General features: G+C 41.3%; 2 protein-coding genes across 2 annotated transcripts in view; both read right to left on the reverse strand.

Moving 5' to 3' along the window:
• LOC132882584 (zinc-binding protein A33-like) overlaps nucleotides 1–23,449 on the reverse strand; it is a 193,095-nt gene that overhangs the window by 111,582 nt on the left and 58,064 nt on the right. The gene's annotated exons all lie outside the window — the stretch shown is intronic.
• On the reverse strand, nucleotides 1,024–22,210 carry LOC132882563 (E3 ubiquitin-protein ligase TRIM39-like). Its single transcript, XM_060915658.1, has 11 exons — nucleotides 22,093–22,210; nucleotides 10,454–11,037; nucleotides 10,264–10,359; nucleotides 9,920–10,153; nucleotides 9,707–9,824; nucleotides 8,869–9,263; nucleotides 6,740–6,835; nucleotides 6,395–6,628; nucleotides 6,149–6,299; nucleotides 5,664–5,690; nucleotides 1,024–1,896 (listed from the first exon to the last, which is right to left on the reverse strand). The coding sequence occupies exons 2-11, from the start codon at nucleotides 11,033–11,035 to the stop codon at nucleotides 1,322–1,324; spliced, it is 2,508 nt and encodes an 835-aa protein (XP_060771641.1). The 5' UTR covers nucleotides 11,036–11,037; nucleotides 22,093–22,210; the 3' UTR covers nucleotides 1,024–1,321.

Raw genomic sequence — 23,449 nt, forward strand, 5'->3', positions numbered from 1 at the left:
GTAGTAAAGGGAAGAGCTTATCAACGCGCCGTTTTGACGCGCCATTCTCAAATGTTGGGCATAGTTTGGTTTACACATTATGAAATTTCTAGCCACTGGGACGACTTAAGAAGGTCAGAGGAACTCATTTTAACGTTAAAAAACCTCAGAAAGTGAAAATTTCATGCCATGGGACCTTTAACACTGCCATGATTTTTAAGACGGTCTCCCTTAAATCATGAAATAATTTGACAATTTTTAATCCCTGATGCATCTGAAATTCAGATTCTCACTGAAGCAACAAAACAAACAAACAAGGTGCTTTATAATCTCACAGATCAATGTCAGATGGTGTCAATGTCAAAAGGTGGAGACTGATGCAAGTACAGACTTTTTATTTTACACTCAATGAAACACAAACAAAATAAGCAGGACCTGAACTTGACACAAGGAACAACCCATAACATTGCTGACAACCACTCTAACAAGGCTTTAGGACAGACAGGTGAGGGTGATTAGTGAGGCATGTGATGTTCTAGGGCTGATGGGTAGTGTAGTTCTGGATCCTTTGGCACTACCATGATCATCAAAGTGTTAATCTTCAGAGCTGTCTTACAGCTGATACACTCTTTGAGTTAGGAATCAACCAAATACAACTATCCTGTGCAACTGTGGATGGAATTGTTTTAGTCACATTAAACTCACAGTCCTTTATCATGGGGTGCTTTTCTTATTGTGCCCCCTCTCTTTCTCTACACTGATTCAAATATACAAGATCATTTTGAAGAAAAAACATTTCAGAAACAAAATGAATGGCCTGCCATTATGCCCAACATAATATTTTCGCAATATAAAAAGACAGCAAAATATACACCATTTAAAACGATCAGATGAAACAGGATTTAAAAAAAAAAGATTAAATTTGATTAACAAGACAGATGACCCATAGGTGCTAAAGAAGGCAACTGAACTTGCTTGAAATCCTTGAAAACGTTTCACCTCTCATCCAGAAGGCTTCTTCTGTTCTGTCTTACTAGTGGGGAGTTCCAGGTATTTATCCTCTAGTGGCCCAGAAGTAACCGTAAGGAGTCGTTGAGGTCACATGGGTCTTTGACCCTCTCAGTCATCCTGTAGGTTGTTTGGGTCACTGGAGGCCGGGTCTGAATGGCGTGAGCAGCCTAGAGGGTCGTTAGGGTGATCTGTGGGTTATTGGTTCTCTTTGCAATCATGTGAGTCATTGAATTCAGCTGAGTTTTGGTGTGGATGTGTATTCAGTTTTCTGAGAAACGTGCCAAGAACTGCATTGTAGGTGGCTAATAAGTGGTGTCTCAGACCACCTCCTCTATTCAGTCATGGTCATTCCAGGTTCACAAATATGGTTTCTTTGACAGATGACCAGTGGTGCTGAATTTTTGCCTCCATCATTGTGACAGGGACAGAAGTATGGATAAAGTTTCTCAGTAAAATTCTGACCAGTGAATGAGTAGATATGAGATTTTGCATCAACATCATAGAAGGAGATCAGACCCTCCTCATAATCCACAAACACCCCCACCTTCTGAGGAATTTGTTTCATGGAGAGGGAGACAGGAGGAGAGTCCCAAGCTTGATATTTAGTCTCAGTCCTCAGACACACACACCAGTAACCATTTTCATGACTGGCTGTGATCTCCCCTTTCCTGTTAATGGACTCTTTGGCCACTCCTAAATCCCATGCAGTCTTCCCTCTGACCTGCACCTCATAGTAAAATCTCCCTGAGGAGAATCCCTCCTTTCCCAACACACAGATACAATGATTAAACCTCTCTGGGTTATCATCAGGGACAGTCTGGTTATTGTTTCCATGTTTCACTTGTTTCCCATCATCAGACAGCATGAGTTTAGGATGAGCTGTATCAGGATCCAGAGTCACATCCACTGAGAGACAGAAACACAGTGAACATCAGTTTTATCATTGCACAGTGTGGAACAGTGAAGAATTATATATTTACAGTGGTGCTTGAAAGTTTGTGAACCCTTTAGAATTTTCTGTATTTCTGCCTAAATATGGCCTAAAACAACATCAGATTTTTACACAAGTCCTAAAAGTAAATAAAGAGAACCCAGTTAAACAAATGAGACAAAAATATTATACTTGGTCATTTATTTATTGAAGAAAATGATCCAACATTACACATCTATGAATGGCAAAAGTATGTGAACCTTTGCTTTTAGTATCTGGTGTGACCCCCTTGTGCAGCAATAACTGCAACTAAGGCCCTGTCCACACGGCAACGGATTCAGGTGACTCCGATACAATTGCTTATCGTTTAGGCCTGGCGTCCACACGGCGCCGGCGTTTTGGGTGCCCAAAACGCAATCTTTTTGAGAACGGGTTCCAGAGTGGAAAGATCTGGCAACGTTGCCGTTGTGAAGTCGTCTGGATGAGTAAAACGGATTTGTTTACGATGACGTCACAACCACATGACTGAATGCTTCACGCCGGGTAGAAGTGTAACGAATATCACCAGGAAAAAGCCTTACAGAGCACTAGTGAGAGTGAAACACGAGCTTGGATATTATTATTATTATTATTATTATGTTCAGTGTTAGTTCACAGTAGTAATGCAAGAAGCAGAATAGTGACAGTAATAGTGAAGCAAAAACATGCAATTGTACAAACACTGCAGCTCTACAGCAAAATATTCATTTATGAAATGGTCTGATTCTTAACACCAGTAGTGCCAATGATCTCATTGCGATGCGATGCGAGTTGTCAAGAAATCCTATAACTTGGTTCATGAAACGCGCTTACAAAATATTTTCACTGTGAATATTTATTGTGTAATGCCTGGTGCAAAGTGAGAGAGAGAGAGAATAGCCCTTAGGGCAGAGTCAATCCCGCCAGCAAAAATAAGGGGAAAAAAGGAGCGATCTCACCTCTTCAGATGATGGTTTAAGTCCTACAGTACATTCCTCAAAAAAGGGCGTAGAAAAGCAAATTAATCCATCAACGTGTATCATTCAATTTATTCCGGACAATTAAAGACGCCGCCTTCCGCGTACGTCATCCTCGTCGCCATTTTGGAAAGGTCAAAGCGGAGAATAAAGATTAGCTGCGTTTAACTGTACCAACAGGTTTACCGTCCAAAGGAGATCACATGGGATTACCTTTCACAGGTGAGAAACAGCAAATTAATCCATCAACGTGTAGTATTCAATTTATTCCGGACCATTAAAGACGCCGCCTTCCGCGTACGTCATCCTCGCCGCCATATTGGAAAGGTCAAAGCGGAGAATAAAGATTAGCTGCGTTTAACTGTACCAACAGGTTTACCGTCCAAACGAGATCACATGGGATTACCTTTCACAGGTGAGACTGGAAAAATACTTTTCATTGTATTTGGTCATTATAATGTAATTTTACGAACAGATTTTCCTGACTTTGTGGCTAATATGAAGTCTCGCGCATAATAGTTTATGCGCATGCGTCCTTACTTCTATTCCCATACGAAAAAGAACAGTAAAGAACTTATAAGAGTTTACCACTGTCTTAGTAGTAAATCCTTATAAATATAAGGATAAATCCTTATAAGGATTTATAAATAAATATATATGCCATGTATGATTTACTCCTGAAAGTGGCCCATTTTGCATTTTCCTCATACAAATTTTTTATGAAAATCTAGTATGTATGAAGTGAACATTGTGCATGGTTTTTACAGATAATGTGTATGATGAATTACACCGTCTTTGTATGCTTCATGTAATGTTTGTAGTTTTAAATTATATTTTACAGTTTAAAATGTATATGCCTTTTATATGTAAATCCACATATGTTTGTGTTGGATTTACATATAAAAGGCATGTACATTTTAAACTGTAAAATATAATTTAAAACTACAAACATTACATGAAGCATACAAAGACAGTGTAATTCATCATACACATTATCTGTAAAAACCATGCACAATGTTCACTTCATACATACTAGATTTTCATAAAAAATTTGTATGAGGAAAATGCAAAATGGGCCACTTTCAGGAGTAAATCATACATGGCATATATATTTATTTATATTTATAAGGATTTACTACTAAGACAGTGGTAAACTCTTAAGTTCTTTACTGTTCTTTTTCGTATGGGTTGTTCTGGTGTGTCCGAAGGGACCGTCTTACAGCGCCCCTAGAGGTGTGGCATGTGTATTGCATCGTTTTCAGCAAGCGTTGCGTTGCCATATGGACCTGATTTCTACTGATCGTTGCCCATTTGGAGGCGATATTTTTTTTAAATAACATCACGTTGCCGTTGTCGTGTGGATGTGGCCTAAATGTTTGTGGTAACTGTTGATCAGTCCTGCACACCGGCTTGGAGGAATTTTAGCCCGTTCCTCCGTACAGAACAGCTTCAACTCTGGGATGTTGGTGGGTTTCCTCACATGAACTGCTCACTTCAGGTCCTTCTACAACATTTTGATTGGATTAAGGTCAGGACTTTGACTTGGCCATTCCAAAACATTAACTTTATTCTTCTTTAACCATTCTTTGGTAGAACGACTTGTGTGCTTAGGGTCGTTGTCTTGCTGCATGATCCACCTTCTCTTGAGATTCAGTACACGGACAGATGTCCTGACGTTTTCCTTTAGAATTCGCTGGTATAATTCAGAATTCATTGTTCCATCAATGACGGCGAGCCGTCCTGGCCCAGATGCAGCAAAACAGGCCCAAACCATGATACTACCACCACCATGTTTCACAGATGGGATAAGGTTCTTATGCTGGAATGCAGTGTTTTCCTTCCTCCAAACATAACACTTCTCATTTAAACCAAAAAGTTCTATTTTGGTCTCATCTGTCCACAAAACATTTTTCTAATAGCCTTCTGGCTTGTCCACATGATCTTTAGCAAACTGCAGACGAGCAGCAATGTTCTTTTTGGAGAGCCGTGGCTTTCTCCTTGCAACCCTGCCATGCACACCATTGTTGTTCAGTGTTCTCCTGGTGGTGGACTCATGAACATTAACATTAGCCAGTGTGAGAGAGGCCTTCAGTTGCTTAGAAGTTACCCTGGGGTCCTTTGTGACCTCGCCGACTATTACACGCCTTGCTGTTGGAGTGATCTTTGTTGGTCGACCACTCCTGGGGAGGGTAACAATGGTCTTGAATTTCCTCCATTTGTACACAATCTGTCTGACTGTGGATTGGTGGAGTCCAAACTCTTTAGAGATGGTTTTGTAACCTTTTCCAGCCTGATGAGCATCAACAACGCTTTTTCTGAGGTCCTCAGAAATCTCCTTTGTTCGTGCCATGATGCACTTCCACAAACATGTGTTGTGAAGATCAGACTTTGATAGATCCCTATTCTTTAAATAAAACAGGGTGCCCACTCACACCTGATTGTCATCCCATTGATTGAAAACACCTGACTCTAATTTCACCTTCAAATTAACTGCTAATCCTAGAGGTTCACATACTTTTGCCACTCACAGATATGTAATATTGGATCATTTTCCTCAATAAATAAATGACTAAGTACAATATTTTTGTCTCATTTGTTTAACTGGGTTCTCTTTATCTACTTTTAGGACGTGTGTGAAAATCTGATGATGTTTTAGGTCATATTTATGCAGAAATATAGAAAATTCTAAAGGGTTCACAAACTTTCAAGCACCACTGTAGTCATGTGATTAATAAAAGCTCACAAACCTGCATATTGTTGAATTCTCTTCAGTTCTGTTGGGAAAATAATTTTGGACAAGGTTATTTGCTGTTAGGTTTTTTTTTTCTGAGATTAAATGCTTATTATTATAAAACTACAAGCACAGTCATTTAAAAAAATGTTTCTATTTTCAGCATTTTTAGCGGAGCTCCTGCATGGGCTGAGCCCCATAGGCAGAAGAGTCTGGATACATAAAGAAACCCATCAAGTTGTTTTTTGATGGTTTCGGTCCTGTGTGTGCCTGCCTGCCACTATACCAGTCATACACAGCACTTAGTGGCCAGTGTTAGCTGGTAAAGAAATAAAACAAAAGAGGCTGGAGAGTACATGAGAAAATTCTACAACCCAGAAACAGATGGGAGCTCCGCTTTTAGGCAGTGCCTAAATCTATATATTATACATTTCTGTGACAATCTGCTGATACAATACATTCTACAGCCAAACAAGGATATACTGATGGGTAAATACTGACCTATCTCTTCAGCTTTCTGTATTTCCTTACTGAAAGTTTCTTGAAGCTGAGACAGAGCTCTCCTCAGAGTCTCCAAACTCAGATGAGCGTTAATTGTGACATCGTCAGTCCAGTCCTGGATGTGTGGAGGGCTGCACATTGACGGGTAAATCTACAGTACAGCAGGAGAGAGGAGAAATCCCTCAGCATGGGAACTGCTGTCCTGTCATGTGCTGCATTGCTATTGAGAAACAGAGGGACTCTGACCTGTAGGAAGTGGAGGTGATCCTCAGTGCATGAGAGCTGCTCCAGCTCAGTGTTTCTCCTCTTTAGCTCAGTAATTTCCTGCTCTAACTTTTTAATTAACACTTCCGCCTGCCTCTCTGCTGCTTTCTGCTTCTCCTCCATCACCTTAAGCAGCTCAGTCTCGCTTCTCTCAATGCAGCGCATCAGAACACTGAAGATCTCCACAATGTCTGCTTTCTCCTTCTCTGTGTTTTTCTAACAAGAGACAAATTGAGAAATTATTTTATTTCATGTGATTAGATCATGATTTTCCGAATGTGTTTTTATCAAGGAGCTATTTTTTTGTAGGCGAGTTAAGAGGCTCACTTTATTGAGTTCTACAGCATGTTTGATTTCCTCAATCTTCTTCACTCGCTCCTGGATCATCTGCTGAACTTCCACTTGTGCCTTTCTCAACTCAGTCTGCGGGGGGGAGAAGAGACATCATAAACAGTGTCTTGCAAAAATATTTAACTCCCTTTGTGTTTGTCCTGTTTTGTCGCATTACAAGCTGGAGCTAAAATGGATTTTTGGAGGGATGTATTAAGCTAATAGAGGCATACCCCAAGAGACTTGCAGCTGTAATTGCAGAAAAAGTTGGCTCAACAAAGTATTGACTTCGGGGGGTGAATACCTATGCACACTCCAGATTTCTGTTTGTTCATCTTAATTATTGTTTGTGTCACAATAAGTCAGTGTTCACCTTTAAAAATTGGTAGGCATGGTAAATCAAATGGTGCTATCTAGCCACTGGGATTTTTGCCCATTCCTCAAGGCAAAACTGCTCCAACTCCTTCAAGTTAAATGGGTTGCACTGGTGTACAGCAATCTTCAAGTTATGCCACAGATTCTCAGTTGGATTGAGGTCTGGCCTTTGATTCGGCTATTCCAAGACATTTAATTGTTTCCCTTTAAACCACTCTAGTGTAGCTTTAGCAGTAGATTGAGGGTCATTGTCCTGCTGGAACGTGAACCTTCATCCCAGTCTCAAAACTCTGGCTCACTCAAACAGGTTTTCCTCCAGAATTGCCCTGTATTTAGTGCCATCCATCTTTCCTTCAGTCCTGACCAGCTTTCCTGTCCCTGCAGATGAAAAATATCCCCACAGCATGATGCTGCCACCACCATGCTTCACTATAGGAATGGTGTTTTCAGGGTGATGGATTTGCACCACACATGTAATTTCCCATGATGGCTAAAAAGATCAATCATAGTCTCATTTGGCCAGCGAATCTTCTTCCACGTGTTTGGGGAGTCTGCCACATGCTGTTGGGCAAACTCCAAACGTGTTTTCTTAAGCAATGTTTTTTTTCTGGCCACTCTTCCATAAAGCCCCACTCTGTGGAGTGTATGGCTTAAAGTAGTCCTATGGACAGCTACTCCCATCTCTGCTGTGGATCTCTGCAGCTCCTTCAGTGTCGTCTTTGTTGCATCTCTGATTAATGCTCTCCTTACCCCGTCTGTGAGTTTTGGTGGGCGGGGCCTTCTCTAGACAGGTTTGTAATAGTGCCATATTCTTTCCATTTTGCTATAATGGATTTAATGGTGGGTGGCAAGGTGGTGTAGTGGTTAGCACTGTCGCCTCACAGCAAGAAGGTCCTGAGTTTGAGCCCAGCAGCTGACAACGGCCTTTCTGCGTGGAGTTTGCATGTTCTCCCTGTGTCTGCGTGGGTTTCCCCCACAGTCCAAAGACATGCAGGTTAGGCTAATTGGTGGCTCTAAATTGACTGTAGGTGTGAATGTGAGTGGTTGTTTGTTTCTGTGTCAGCCCTGCAATAACCTGGCGACTTGTCCAGGGTGTACCCCACCTCTCGCCCATAGTCAGCTGGGATAGGCTCCAGCTTGCCTCCAACCCTACACAGGATAAGCGATTACAGATAATGGATGGATGGATTTAATGGTGCTCTGTGGGATATTCAAAATTTAGGATATTTTTTATAACCTAACCCTGATCTATACTTTTCCACAACCATGACCTGTTTGGAGGCTCCTTGGTTTCTGTATTGCTTGCTTAATAGTGTTGCAGAGTCAGGGTCCTTCTAAAACAGGTTGATTTATACAGAGATCATGTGACACCTTGATTGCACACAGGTGGATCTTAATCAACTAATTATGTGACTTATGAAATGAATTGGTTGGACCAGCTCTTATTTAGGGGTTTCATACGAAAGGGGGTGAAAACCAGAAGTCTGGAATGTGCATAGGTATTTTTCATCTTGATTATTGTTTGTGTCACAATAAAAAAAAAATTTTCACCTGTAAAGTGGCAGGCATGTTGTGTAACTTAAAAATGGTACTAACCCCCCAAAATCTATTTTAATTCCAGCTTGTTATGTGACAAAACAGGACAAACACCAAAGGGGATGAATACTTTTGCAAGACACTGTATAAAGTCTTATTAAAAAAAAAAAAAGTAATTTGTTTTAAGTATGCATCATTCATTTTTAGTCCCTCACCTTCTTCTCTCCACTCTCCTTCTCTATATGAACAGTGTCATGAGTTTTGTGCTCTCCCTCAAGACAGAACTGACACACACACATCTGGTCGTCTCTACAGTACAGCTCCAGGGGTCTCTCATGCTTCAGGCAGATGTACTCCTCCAGGTTCTCTACAGGATCCACCAGTTTGTGTTTCTTTAATAAAGAAACCCTCTCATGAAGTTCCAGGTGAATCTTGCAGTAAGACGTCATGCAGATCAAGCAGGTTTTCACGGCCGCACGTTTCTTCTCACTGCAGACATCACAGGGCACCAGAGACTGTGTGGGTTCTTTTGCAGTGCTGCTGGATTTCGCTGTGGCCTCTGGGTCATGACAATAAGGACTCACTCTATCAGGATCCAGATTCACATCCACTGAGAGACAGAAACAGTGTGTACATCAGTTTTATCATTGCACACTGTGGAACAAGGAAAGGATTTAGCTCATTTACCTTCATCCAAATGCATTAATCGTCAAGATGTAATGCAGTCAATATCTGTATCCATTGTTTCGTGTTTCAGATATTTGTAACTGCAAACCCAAAGTGGGTGTGGCCTAAACTTTGAAAATTAAATATAAACCCTACCAATGAGAAACAATTAAACTGAGAATAATATAAGTGTTGGGCTTCACAAGAGAATAATTATTAATGCTAAGAGAATGATTAATTTTCAGTTCTCGCTTTTCAAAACATAATTTCATTCCATATCCTTTGAGAAAGATTAACTCCATATTATACTGTATATATGGCTATGTTTTGTGTGTTTGTGTCTATGATCAACATTCCCATGATTTTGAACTTTCTGCATTTCCTCACTGAGAGTTTCCTGAAGCTGAGACAGAGCTCTCCTCAGAGTCTCCTCACTCAGATGAGGGTCAATTATAATGTCAGTCCAGTCCTGGGTGTGTGGAGGGCTGCACAGTGACGGGTAAATCTACAAAACAACAGGAGAGAAGAGAAATCCCTCAGCATGGGGACTGCTGTCCTGTCATGTGCTGCATTGCTATTGAGAAACAGAGGGACTCTGACCTGTAGGAAGTAGAGGTGGTCCTCAGTGCGTGAGAGCTGCTCCAGCTCAGTGTTTCTCCTCTTTAGCTCAGTGATTTCCTGCTCCAGCTCTTTAATGAACTCTTCAGCCTGCATCCATGCCGTTTTCTGCTTCTCCTTCATCATTTTAAGCAGCTCAGTCTGGCTTTTCTCAATGCAGCACATCAGAGCACTGAAGGTCTCCATAACGTCTGCTTTCTCCTTTTCTGTGTTTTTCTAACAGGAGACAAGTCAAGGTAAATTATTTTATTTCATGTGATTAGATCATGATTCTCTGGATGTGTTTTTATCAAGGAAATATGTTGTAGGAGAGTTAAGAGACTCACTTTATTGAGCTCAACAGTGTCTTTGATTTCCTCAATCCTCTTCACTCGCTCCTGGGTCATCTGCTGAACTTCAGTTTGTATCTTTCCCAACTCAGTCTGAGAAAAATATACATCATGCATAATGTCTTATTTAAAAAAAAATAAAAAATCATGTGTGTTAAATATGCATCATTCATTTTTGGTCCCTCACCTTCTTGTCTTCACTCTCCTCCTTTATAGAAACAGTGTTGTGAGTGTTGTGGTTTGTCTCAGTACAGAACTGACACACACACGTCTGTTCATCTCTACAGAACAGCTCCAGGGGTCTCTCATGTTTCTGGCAGATGTAGTACTCCAGGTTCTCCACAGGATCCATCAGTTTGTGTTTCTTTAATGAAGAAACTCTTTCGTGACGTTCCAGGTGAGTCTTGCAATAAGACGTCATACAGATCAGGCAGGACTTCACGGCTACAAGTTTCTTCTCACAGCAGATGTCACAGAGCACCACAGATTGTGTGGGGTTTTCTGCAGCACTGCTGGATTTCACCTGAACTGCCTTCTTAAATGGAGCATCAAGGGCAGAGATGGACGTATTCACACATATCTCCGGTCTTTCGGCAAAATTCGTTTTACATGCTGGACACTGACATTGTGAACTGCTGTCCCAGAACTCTGTGAGACAGATCATACAGAAGTTGTGTCCACATGGAGTCGTGACTGGATCAGTGAACGCCTCCAGACAGATGGAACACTGGAGCTGATCTTCACACAGTAGACTGCTGGAGGAAGCCATGACTGACACAGGAGACATGATAAGAGAGGATTTAGACAACAGAAAACTTTACACAATGTTCATGGACACTGAATATAATCCACAACACCAGTAATGATCTCAAATCTCTCTAACTGTAACTGTGTGACATTTTCTTCAATATGTCCTTTAGTGTAAATGCATTTTTCATATTCATCCCTTTCTTCCGAAACAACTTGAAATTTAAAATGCAGTTTTCAAGAGCATTTGTAAATACTTTAAACACTATTTTAATTAACAAATAAAAATGCATTATTGTCACAGTGTCATTAAGCACTACAGTTTGTGGCACCCTTTGTAAAGATTTATAAAAAGAGTTCGAGAAAAACAAAAACACCTTTTAGAGAAATGAGAAAAACCCAACCTTTAACAAATGTTGCCAGGCAAAACAAACCTCACCCGGTAGCACTTATGATGAATATGAAGATATAAAATAAATAAATTTTTTTATTTATATATCCATCCATCCCCTATAGGTCCATGTGGCTACTGCTTATAAATATAGTTTTCTGACCCCATGTCCATCCAGTAAATATCACATATACATTTTTTTTTACTCGATGAGGCAGTAGCCACAAAAATTAAGTCTCATCTCATTCCGCTTTATCCTTCTACAGGGTCGCAGGCAAGCTGGAGCCTATCCCAGCTGACTACAGGCGAAAGGCGGGGTACACCCTGGACAAGTCGCCAGGTCATCACAGGGCTGACACATAGACACAGACAACCATTCACACTCACATTCACGGTCAATTTAGAGTCACCAGTTAACCTAACCTGCATGTCTTTGGACTGGGGGAAACCAGAGTACCCGGAGGAAACCCACGCGGACAACATGCAAACTCCACACAGAAAGGCCCTCGCCGGCCACGGGGCTTGAACCCAGACCTTCTTGCTGTGAGGCGACAGCGCTAACCACTACACCACCGTGCCGCCCACAAAAATTAAGTGTAATCCAAAAATGAACAATTTAAAATTCACAGAAGTAAAATATACCAAGTGTCTGTTCTTTATATTATTCTACCTCTTACAGTTTTCAAAACTGAAACCTCCAAACCGAGGCTGACATTTACACGCTGTCACCATGATCCAAACTCTTCTTTCCTGGAAATGGCCTGGTGCTATAGCTCAGTGGAAAATAAACACCACTTACTCAGTGTTGGGAGTAACGCGTTACAAAAGTAACGAATTACTGTAATGCATTGCTTTTTGCAGTAACGCGGTAATGTAAGGCATTACAGAAAAAAATTGGTAATATTTTACTCGGTACAAATGTCAGTAAAGCGCGTTACAATGCATTTTTAACCTGGAATGAAGTGGTGGGCTTTTTTTTTTCCTTCATACAAATTCGCCAAAATCACGCGAGATCAGCAGATGTGAAACGTCCGCGCAAAATGTTTCACTTCCTTTTCCTTTAGGCTAGTCAGACAGAAGAGAGAGAGATGAGTGAACCTGCAGCTGATCTAACGTCGGATAGCACATTCTCCAGATGGGCATACGCCCATTACTTTAAGTTTGTGAAAAATAAGGATGTGAAGAACATCGTAGTCAAATGCACTTTGTGTGCTAAACCTGAAGAACTGTCCACTTCCCGAAATAGCACCAGTAATTTAACTAAACATTTACAGAGGTGCCATCGTAACATGAAGTTAGCAAGGAAGCAAGCGGAGGATGAGAGTGGCGATAAAATCACAAAGCAGCCAAAATTAACGTTCTGCCGCTCTGAGATGCTCCTTCAGCCTCAAGAGGTTAGGAGACTTGTGGCGGAGTATGGTGTTGAAGATATGCTGACAGTTTGTTTATATTTTTGTCCTGTATAACTGAGTTTTTTTTCTGGTCGGAAGTCAGACTAAAGTGATTGAGCTGCCTTTCCTTCGAGGGCTAATAGGCCTAAGCACTTCAATATCATTAAAAGCACTTTGATTTTGTTATTTCTAATTCCGTTTTTCGAAATGTGACTGGGTCGCCTCATATAGCTAATAGGCATTGTCTAGCCGTGATTTAAAAGGCTTGTGGGTTTTTTTTTTTTCAGGCCAGTTTTATTGTAGGCTACGATTTGCCATAATATGTTCATTTTTGTTAAATTTCTGAAATGGAGTCATATCCCTTAGGGCTAATCTTTTTTTTTTTTTATGAAGCATAAACTATGCTTAATGCTGTAAACTTAAACAATAAAGGCATAGAAATGCTAATTTTGTATCCTGTCATATCTTTAGACATTACAATACAATACAGTTCAATTAATGTTCATATGAATAGGCCTAAAGTTACAGTATTTCTATCACAATTTGCCAGACTTTCACCTTTCGTCTGTTCTTGCAATGATTGTTCCTCGTATTGTGCCATGAGCCGTCACTGTGGCTATTATATTCTAGTGTTTTTAACCATAAGCCGAGCTCAGTCAGATACCGCATCACCTTCCACTGGATGTGTGATGAGCTAATTGAGCGTCTTGAGCTACATTTAGATTGCCAAATCCATACTTCCAGTTATTTTGGTGAGAGTAACTTAAAAGTAATGCAATAGTAGTGTAATGCCTTACATTTTAAATACAGTAATATTGTAATGTAACTAACTACTTTAAAATGACAGTAACAAGTAATAAATAATGCAAAACAGTTTTGAAGTAACTTGCCCAACACTGCACTTACTTGATATCGAATCAGTGGCCTTGACAAACCATGAAGTGAATTTCGTTTATCTTTTTATCTGCCGATTATCTTCCGATACTACGAAGTTATAATGAGGTTTCTCTTATTTCATTTCTAGTTCTGAAGTTTATTAAGAAATAGAACAGGTAATTGAACTTGATCAGGGTAGGTGCTCATTGGTTACAAACGCTGTGTACTAAATCACTCTTGTTCACTACACCCTACTTACTATCTAGGGAATTACTATAATTATAAAACTTTTGTTACGGTCTTTTTTTTTCTTCTTTGCCACGGCACTACTTTTCGTGATGCATTGTGAGATGCTTTGAGTGCACTATATAGGATGTAATAATGCTCAGTATACATTTGGACAGCACTAAAAAATGGCGACCTGACTATATAGTCCACTATGTAGCGAGTAGGGAGTGATTTGGGACACGGGAACTTTCGCTATTGTTACACTCATTCTTATACTCATTTTTCTGTACCATTATAATACTTATGTAATAACTGTAATACTTATGCGCATGCGCAGTGTGCTATTGTTACACTCATTCTTACAACACAATGAGAACGCGAGATTAACTGTTCATATTGTGAAATCACGATTCACCGTTCTGGTGATGTGCATGCGCAGTGCGCGATTGTTACACACTCACCATACATTTGGAGCAGTAGCCACAAAAACCTTGACCAGATGACCCCCAAATGTTGGAGGTTCTATTTGAGACCAATGCCCATCTATCCTGAAAGTTTCATGAAGATTGATCTAGCCGTTTTCCTGTAATATCGTTTACAATAAAACAAAGGAACAAAGAAAACCGACTGAAAACAATACCTTGCCCCGTGGTGGACTCCACCCCAGGGCGAGGTAATTAAAATAAACTCATTCCGGAAAAAACAAATCCATCAAGAAATAATTCATTTCAACAAAACACACATGTGCCACTATTCCTCGCACCCCTGTACATTACATTATAGTGAACATAATGTAATTGATACATGTTTGTCAGGAACAATGCTGAAAATCTGAGTTCGGAGCAGCATCCAAACATGGCCACTACGGACTACATTTCTTTATGATGCGCAGGCGATCATATATTCATGCAGCCTGCGCACTATAAATATAAAATTATTCTTATACTTATTATTATTCCCAAGTGCCACAGCGACCCCCCTCTCCAGATTACACACCTGTTTCCCCATCCTCCTACCAATTAGCACCTCTACTTAAACACACTTGCTTGACCCTGGCTTTGTCTTTTGGCTCACGAATTGGGTTTAGTTACCAGTTTGCGAAGCACCCACTCTCCCCTGTGCCTGCGTCCATAAGTGCCTGCACCCTGACAGGATACTTCAACATGGATGCAGCAGAGGAGGTGAAGCAGACTGCTCTCAATGTTCAGGAACAATTGCTAGGAGAACACCAAAAGATGTTAAGTGAATTAAACACCAGGATGTCCCACTCTAACCCGCGCCTGCACCCTGACACTTTTTAGAAATTGTACAGTTTTGAGTTGATTGGAGTGTATAGGAACTTTCCCGTTGTAATCCATGACTTCCTGATTAACTGGGGAACAAATATGAGGTGACACAGAGGCCAAATTCCCTTAGTCATCCATCAACATGGGAAAGATAAGAGAACACACTAACCAAATGAGGGAAAAGTGTGTTGACTTTCAGAAGTCAGGGAATGGTTATTTAAAAAAAAAAAGCTACTGGCCTGAAAATGTCCATTTCTACTGTTAGGGCAATAATAAAAAGAAAAAAAAAAGTGGAAACCAACTTGAACTGTTACAAACTTGACTGGAAGAGGACCCAAGTTTATTTTGCCCCCACATACAGTGAGGAGAGTAGGAGAGGCAAAAAAAATCCCCAAGGATCACTGCTGGTGAATTACAAGAAAAAGTAAATTCTTGGGGTTTCCAAGTCTCCAAAACCATCATCGGATGCCACTTCCATGTCAGCAGAGTATCTGGAAGGTCTACCAGAGGGGGAAGGGCGGGGGAGGGGAAAAAAGCCTTTTCTGCCAGTTAACCACAAATGTAAGCACCTGGAGTTTGCAAAATGCTACTACAACTTTGACTGGAACCATGTTCTGTGGTCTGATGGAACAAAAGGTTTTGGTAATAAACACTCTGCCAGGAAACTAAAACTGGGCCATCGCTGGATCTTCCAGCAGGACAATGGTCCATTTGTCCAAATCAACACAAAAATGGTTCACTGAGCACAGAATCAAGCTTCTGTCATGGCCATCTCAGTCCCATGACCTGAACCCCATTGAAAACCTGTGGGATGAGCTGAAGAGGAGAGAGCACAAGAGAGGGCTGAGGACCTGAGATGATCTGGAGAGACTGTGTGAAGAGGCATCGTCTCAGATATTCTGCCCTGTATCTCCAACCTTATAAAATGTTATAGGAGAAAACTCAGTGCTGCTTTACTGTCAAAATGAGCTTCTACAAAGTATTGTGTGTGTGTGTGGGGGGGACATGAAGGCACATAAAACGTGATCCACTAGTCACTGATACAAATCGGGACCATGCAGGGAAAAAAATCGATATGGGTGCATTTCAGCATCCCTTTCTGATTCCAGTGCAAGACCATCGGGGTCTCCGTAGATCATCGTAACAGGCAGCATGTCGGAGGTGGAGAAGAGAGCGGAAACAAAAGCGAGGATGCCGTGCAGGTGTGCTTGCTTGACTAAAGAAGAACCCCCATAGGCCACAGCCCTCCAGTCTCTTCCTCCCCAATGTTAGGTCTCTAAAGAACAAAATGGATGAGCTGAGACTTTGCTTATCATCACGGGCACACATCCAGGACAGTTGTGTGATGATCACCACTGAGACCTGGCTATATCCAAGAATCCTGGACATGGCTATTGAGCTAGCAGGCCTCTCAACTCACTGCAGCAACAGAAACAAGGACTCTGGTAAGAGTCATGAAGGTGGACTGTGTCTTTATATGAACAATAACTGGTACATGAACACTGCTGTCATTGACAGACACTGCTCACCTGACCTAGAGTTTCTATCAGTTATGTGCAGACCTTTTTATCTGCCACTGGAGTTTCCTGCTACTGTTGTTACAGCTGTGTATATTCCACCAGATGCCAATGCTAACATAGCACTCAGCCACATGCTATCAGCAATAAACAAACAACAGCATGCATGTCCCAAAGGGGTTTTTATTGTGGCCGTTGATTTTAATCATGTCAATCTGAAAACTGTGCTTCCAAGGTTTGAGCAACATGTTAAGTGCTCAACCAGAGAGGAAAACACACTGGACTGTGCATATTCTAATATCACCCAATGATACAGAGCCTCACCCCTTCTGCATCTTGGGCATTGTGATCACCAGTCACTTTTTCTAACCATAACTTACTGCCCCATCACCAAGAAACAGCCGCCCACCATCAGAACAATTAAAACCTGGCCTGAGGGACCATCTCTACAGCTGCAGGACTGCTTTCAATGCACTGACTGCAGTCTGTTTTTCACTCAGAACCTAGAAGAATATACATCAACTGTACTCTTCTCCATCAGGAGCTGTGTTGAATCCATCACAATCAATAAAAGCATCCATGTACTGTATAACCAAACAGGAAACCATGGATGACAAAGGAGGTCCAGCTTCTCCTGAGAAACTGTAATGCAGCCTTCACAACTGGAAACAAAGAACTGTACAGTGTTCCGAGATACAGCCTCAAGACTGTAGGGATCTGGCATGTATGTGGCAGGGCATTCAGCACATGACCAATTTCAGGAGCAAAAGAGACCCACTGACAGGAAACAGTGCCTCGTTGACTGAGGAGCTGACTGCTTCTTTGCCTGATTTGAGAAAGGACCAGACAATGTAGCTTTACCACAGGTGGACACTGCTGACCCCCTGCTTACCCTGCAGACACAAGAGGTTAAGCGAAACCTGAGAACTGTTAATGTCAAGAAAGCAGCAGGTCCAGATGGGATTCCAAGCAGGGTGCTCAGGGACTGTGCTGATCAACCTGCAGAAGTTTTCACCAACATCTTTAACCTCTCCCTGGCACATGCTACTGTACCAGCCTGTCTGTAAGCCGCCACTATCATTCCAGTGCCCAAACAGACCAACATCAGCTCCCTCAATGACTACAGACCAGTCACACTCACCCATCATATCCAAGTACTTCGAGAAACTAGTTCTGTGGCATGCCAAAACCACCCTCTCCCCTACATTAGATTAGCACCAGTATGCATATAGGCCAAATAGATCCACAGAAGATGCCATAAACACAGCTCTCCACACAACACTGACCCACCTGGAGCAGAAGGGGACATATGTAAGAATGCTTTTTGGTGATTACAGCTCTGCATTCAATACTATTGTACCCAGCAGACTGGTCAGCAAACTGTGTTTATGGATCAAGGACTTTCTTAACAACAGAACACCACAAGGGTGTGTGCTCTCCCCCCCCCCCCTTTACTCCCTCTACACACATGACTGCACTCCTGTTCACCCCATAAATACAATTATAAAATTTGCTGACAACACAATAGTAGTGGGACTGATCTTTAATGGTGATGAGACAGCTTATAGAGATGAGGTCTGCAAGCTGACCAAATGTCGTGCAAATAACCTGGCAGTAAACATCAAAAAGACAAAGGAGCTTCTTATAGACTTCAGACAGCATCAGTAGGAGCCCCTGACACTGGAAATAAGGGAAGAAGGTGGAGAGGGTCTCCAGTTTTAAGTTCCTGGGTACTCACATCAGTGAGGACCTCAGGTGGACAGTTAACTCCAGTGCTCTGGTCAAAAAGATTCAACAAAGACTACACTTCCTGAGGACTCTGAGGAACACCAACCTCTGCTAAGCTACTCGAGTCATTCTACCACTGCTCGGTCAAGAACATATGGACAGATTGCGTAATGGCCCGGTATGGAAATTGTTCAGTAGCAAATAGAGCAGCTCTTCAGAGGGTTATTGATATGGCACAAAAAAAAAAATAAAAATAAATAAATAAAAACCATCGGCCTCCCCTTGCTCCCTCCAGAGGACATCCACAGATCTCACTGCCTCAGCAGAGCCTGCAACATCAGTAATAACAATACACATCCATGTCATGATCTGTTCTCACTACTGCCATCTGAAAGATGCTACAGAGCCTTAAAGGCCCACACTTCCAGATTCAGGAACACCTTCTACCCAACAGCTATCAGTGAACTGAACTTGCATCCCTCCACTGCCACCACAACATCTTTATTATACCTTAATTGCAATCATAATACACTAACGTGCAATAACTGCATAAGTCACTCTCAGTTGTTTTACATACTTTAAATTATTTTATATTCTATTTAAATTTTATTTTTTAGTTATTACTTAGTTAATTGATAGCTTCTTTTAACGTGTGTGAGTGAATGGACTGATGAATTCAGTGAATGGGGTACAGTTTTCCTTTGTTACCTCACCCAGGACGGAGTCCACTAGGGGGCGAGGTATTGTTTTCAGTCGGGTTTCTTTGTTTGTTGACAATATTATGGGAAAATGGCTGGACCAATCTTCATGAAACTTTCAGGATAGATGGACATTGGTCTCAAATAGAACCTCCAACATTTTGAGGGTCATCCAGTCAAGGTCACCAAAAAGGTCAAAATTGTTTTTGTTGTGGCTACTGCCTCATATAGAGGTGCTAGCCACTATGCTATCGTGCTGTAAGAATGTAAGAGTGGAACAATCGCGCACTGTGCATGCGCATCCAGGTGTTCCTATTAAAATGGCCGGTGAGGGTATACAATTCGGTTCACCATTCAAAATAAATGGACTAGATTAAAGAAAATCACCTTCAGACATGTTTATGCTTATTACAGAGGGAAAGTGCGTTCCACTGAGCTCTAGCGACGGGCCATTTCCGGGAAATAAGAGTTTGGGTCATGGTGACAGCGTGTGTATGTCAGCCTCGGTTCGGAGGTTTCAGTTTCAAAAACCCTAAGAGGTAAGAGTCGAATAATATAAAGTACAGACACTTGGTATATTTTACTTCTGTGATGTTTAAAATTGTTCATTTTTGGATTACGCTTCATTTTTGTGGCTACTGATTCACAGAGTAAATGCTGTATTTACTGTATGGACATGGGATCAGAAAACTATTTTATTTATTTATAAGCAGTAGCCACATGGACCCACAGGATACCTATTTTTTTCACAATATCTTCCTTCATATTCATCATAAGTGCTACCAGGCGAGGTTTGTTTTGCCTGGCAACACTTGTTTTATGAGAGACACCAAGTTTCATTGAATGGTAATATGCAATGACACTAAAGGGCATTCTGATTCTGATTCTGATTCTGAAATTTTCAATGAAATGTGGTCAGATCTTCATCTAAACCCTTCATCTAGATCAAGAGAACCGAATTAAACAAAGGATGCAAAAACATAGTTGTTATATTCATTTACTGAGCAAACATTCTCAAATTAAATCTCTTTTCTGAGAAAAAAAATTATAAACCTATAGGAGTTAATTTAATGTAGTAAATTAAGTCAGGTGTATCAGTGAAGGGGATGGTGATCAGGTGTGAGTTTAACAAGCCATCCCATATTTCAAGAACAAAAATTTGGGTCTTCACCAGACTTTGTTGCTTTTAGAGTGACAATCAATCATGTCCTATAGCACATGACCCAATTTGAGAATTATTTTAATTAATAATTAAAATGCATTATTGTCCTACATTGGGGGAAAAATCCACATTGCTCAATGCAAATGATAAAGCATAAAACAGTGTGGAAATTATAATAAAGAGAATTATTGTTTAAAAAAAAAAGTCAAAAGGAATGCTCTCCATAGCCCATGAAAAATTCGGTTATGTCATGCTGTACATCCAATGAAATTCTGTCAATTTTGGTGCTAATTCATCTGTAAAAGGTTGGTGAGAACATTGATAAATGGAGTGACATTCCCTTTTCTGATAAAAGGCTGGAAACTGTACAACTATGCAGTCAATGAAAATCCCATGACAGATCTCAAAATCCAATGAAGGTCTCCAATGACACCATACATAGGAAAATATACAAGATACTTTCAAAGATATAAAGCAACAGAAGAGAACACACATTAAAGCAAGTGACTATTCTGCACTCAAACTAACTGAATCAACAGATGTACTGTATCTGATCACACCGTCCTGATTTTGAGACACAAGCCCACATCCTCAGGTTTCCCATTGATTTGCACAGGCTGCGATTTCAGCTCTGTTCTTGTTAGCTGCAGTTTCTCATCTCATTATCTCTAGCCGCTTTATCCTGTTCTACAGGGTCGCGCAAGCTGGAGCCTTTCCCAGCTGACTACGGGCGAAAGGCGGGGTACACCCTGGACAAGTCGCCAGGTCATCACAGGGCTGACATATAGACACAGACAACCATTCACACTCACAGTCAATTTAGAGTCACCAGTTAACCTAACCTGCATGTCTTTGGACTGTGGGGGAAACCGGAGCACCCGGAGGAAACCCACGCGGACATGGGGAGAACATGCAAACTCCGCACAGAAAGGCCCTTGCCGGCCACAGGGCTCGAACCCGGACCTTCTTGCTGTGAGGCAACAGCGCTAACCACTACACCACCATGCCGCCTCAGTTTATTCTCATTATTGTTATTTATATGCATTTAATAGTTGTGCATATTTCATATTAGTGGACAGTTTGTAATTCAGTATTTGTTAGACTAGGGTAAATTACATTTACTTTGGATTGTATGGATGCATTTATATAGTGGCTCATTTTCACATTAGTCAAGTCAAGTTTATTTGCACTGCACTTTTAACAATAAACACTGTCGCAAAGCAGCTTTACAGAATTTGAACAACTTAAAACATGAGCCAATTTTATCCCTAATCTATCCCCAATGAGCAAGACGGTGGCAAGGAAAAACTCCCTCCTTCAGATGACATGAGGAAGAAACCTAGAGAGGAACCAGACTCAAAAGGGAACCCATCCTCATTTGGGCAACAACAGACAACATGACTATAACATTAACAGTCCTAACATAAAGTCAACTTCGTTGATGTTATAAACTTTTCATGGATGGAAACTTGAGTGCAAAATTAATCTGATTGATTAACTTTGCACTTGAATAAACATGCACTGGACTGAATAAATCAAATTTATTAATCCAATAATAAATTATTATTATCCAGCTTTATAAGGCCAATGCAACTGATAATTATTAGTATAATAACATTATTATGTAAAATTAATATGCATTTCTCTGTTTACTTCCAGGTGTTTAATGTGAACTAAAACCCTGTTCTTTAAGATGAAAGCCCTGTGTGTTTGATCCTGAAGAGGAACTGAACTGTAATGTAACATAAATCAAGTGAAAAACAACACAAACAGGAAGTAGTGTCATCTGTAGTACTGCTTACCAATTTCTCTTTCCTTCCTGTTTGCCTCTTGTTCCAGGTCTATTAGTGTTTACCTGCAGTAGTTTTAAAACCTCAAAGAAAGTCAGAAGCTTCAAATTGTGTCCTACTGAAAGGATCTGGCTTATGCAAAGGATTCGCACTTAAGTGGCAAGTTCCTGAGTGACGTCATAATGGATACGCCCACTGTTTGGCTTTTTCTCATGATGTAATTACAGGATTGAGTCACTAGATGGAGGAAATTCACCCAGTGCCATCTCTGCAATAAAATCTTCACTGTGTATTTTCAGTGGGGAAGCCATGGTATAATGGTTAGAGAAGTAGCTTTGGCAGTAAAAGAGTGCTGGTTCAATTCCCTAGACTAGTAGGAATAGCATGTCACGATGGCTGGATTTTCAGACTGTATTTTTTTTTTACTAATGATATTAATTTTGTCATCGGAGTGTGCTGGAGATATGTGGTGTACATTAAAATACTAATGGGCGGCACGGTGGTGTAGTGGTTAGTGCTGTCGCCTCACAGCAAGAAGGTCCGGGTTCGAGCCCCGTGGCCGGTGAGGGCCTTTCTGTGTGGAGTTTGCATGTTCTCCCCGTGTCTGCGTGGGTTTCCTCCGGGTGCTCCGGTTTCCCCCACAGTCCAAAGACATGCAGGTTAGGTTAACTGGTGACTCTAAATTGACCATAGGTGTGAATGTGAGTGTGAATGGTTGTCTGTGTCTATGTGTCAGCCCTGTGATGACCTGGCGACTTGTCCAGGGTGTACCCCACCTTTCGCCCGTAGTCAGCTGGGATAGGCTCCAGCTTGCCTGCGACCCTGTAGAACAGGATAAAGCGGCTAGAGATAATGAGATGAGATGAGATCTTAATTAAGGAACGAGCACATCAGAGGGACAGCACATGTGGAGAGCTTGGGAATGAAGCTAAGAGAGATGGGACTGAGATGGTATGGGCACATCCTGAGAAGAGATGCAGAACATGTTGGAAGGAGAATGTTGAGGATGGAGCTGCCAGGCAAACGAAAATGAGGAAGGCCAAAGAGGAGATACATGGATGTGGTGAGAGAGGATGTGAAAGTGGCAGGTGTGGTAGAGAAGGATGCAGAAGACAGGAAACAATGGAGATGAAAGATCCGCTGTGGCGACCCCTAATCGGGAGCAGCCAGAAGAAGAAGAAGAAGATTGTTAAAATCTTAATAAGCATTCAGACAACATGTTGGTATTTTTCTTTGATACTATCTCTCTCAAGGGGCGGCACGGTGGTGTAGTGGTTAGCACGGTCACCTCACAGCAAGAAGGTCCTGGGTTCACGGCAGGCGAGGGCCTTTCTGTGTGGAGTTTGCATGCTCTCCCCGTGTCCGTGTG

This window comes from Neoarius graeffei, chromosome 1 (assembly GCF_027579695.1).
Source record: "Neoarius graeffei isolate fNeoGra1 chromosome 1, fNeoGra1.pri, whole genome shotgun sequence".
Taxonomy (NCBI): domain Eukaryota; kingdom Metazoa; phylum Chordata; class Actinopteri; order Siluriformes; family Ariidae; genus Neoarius; species Neoarius graeffei.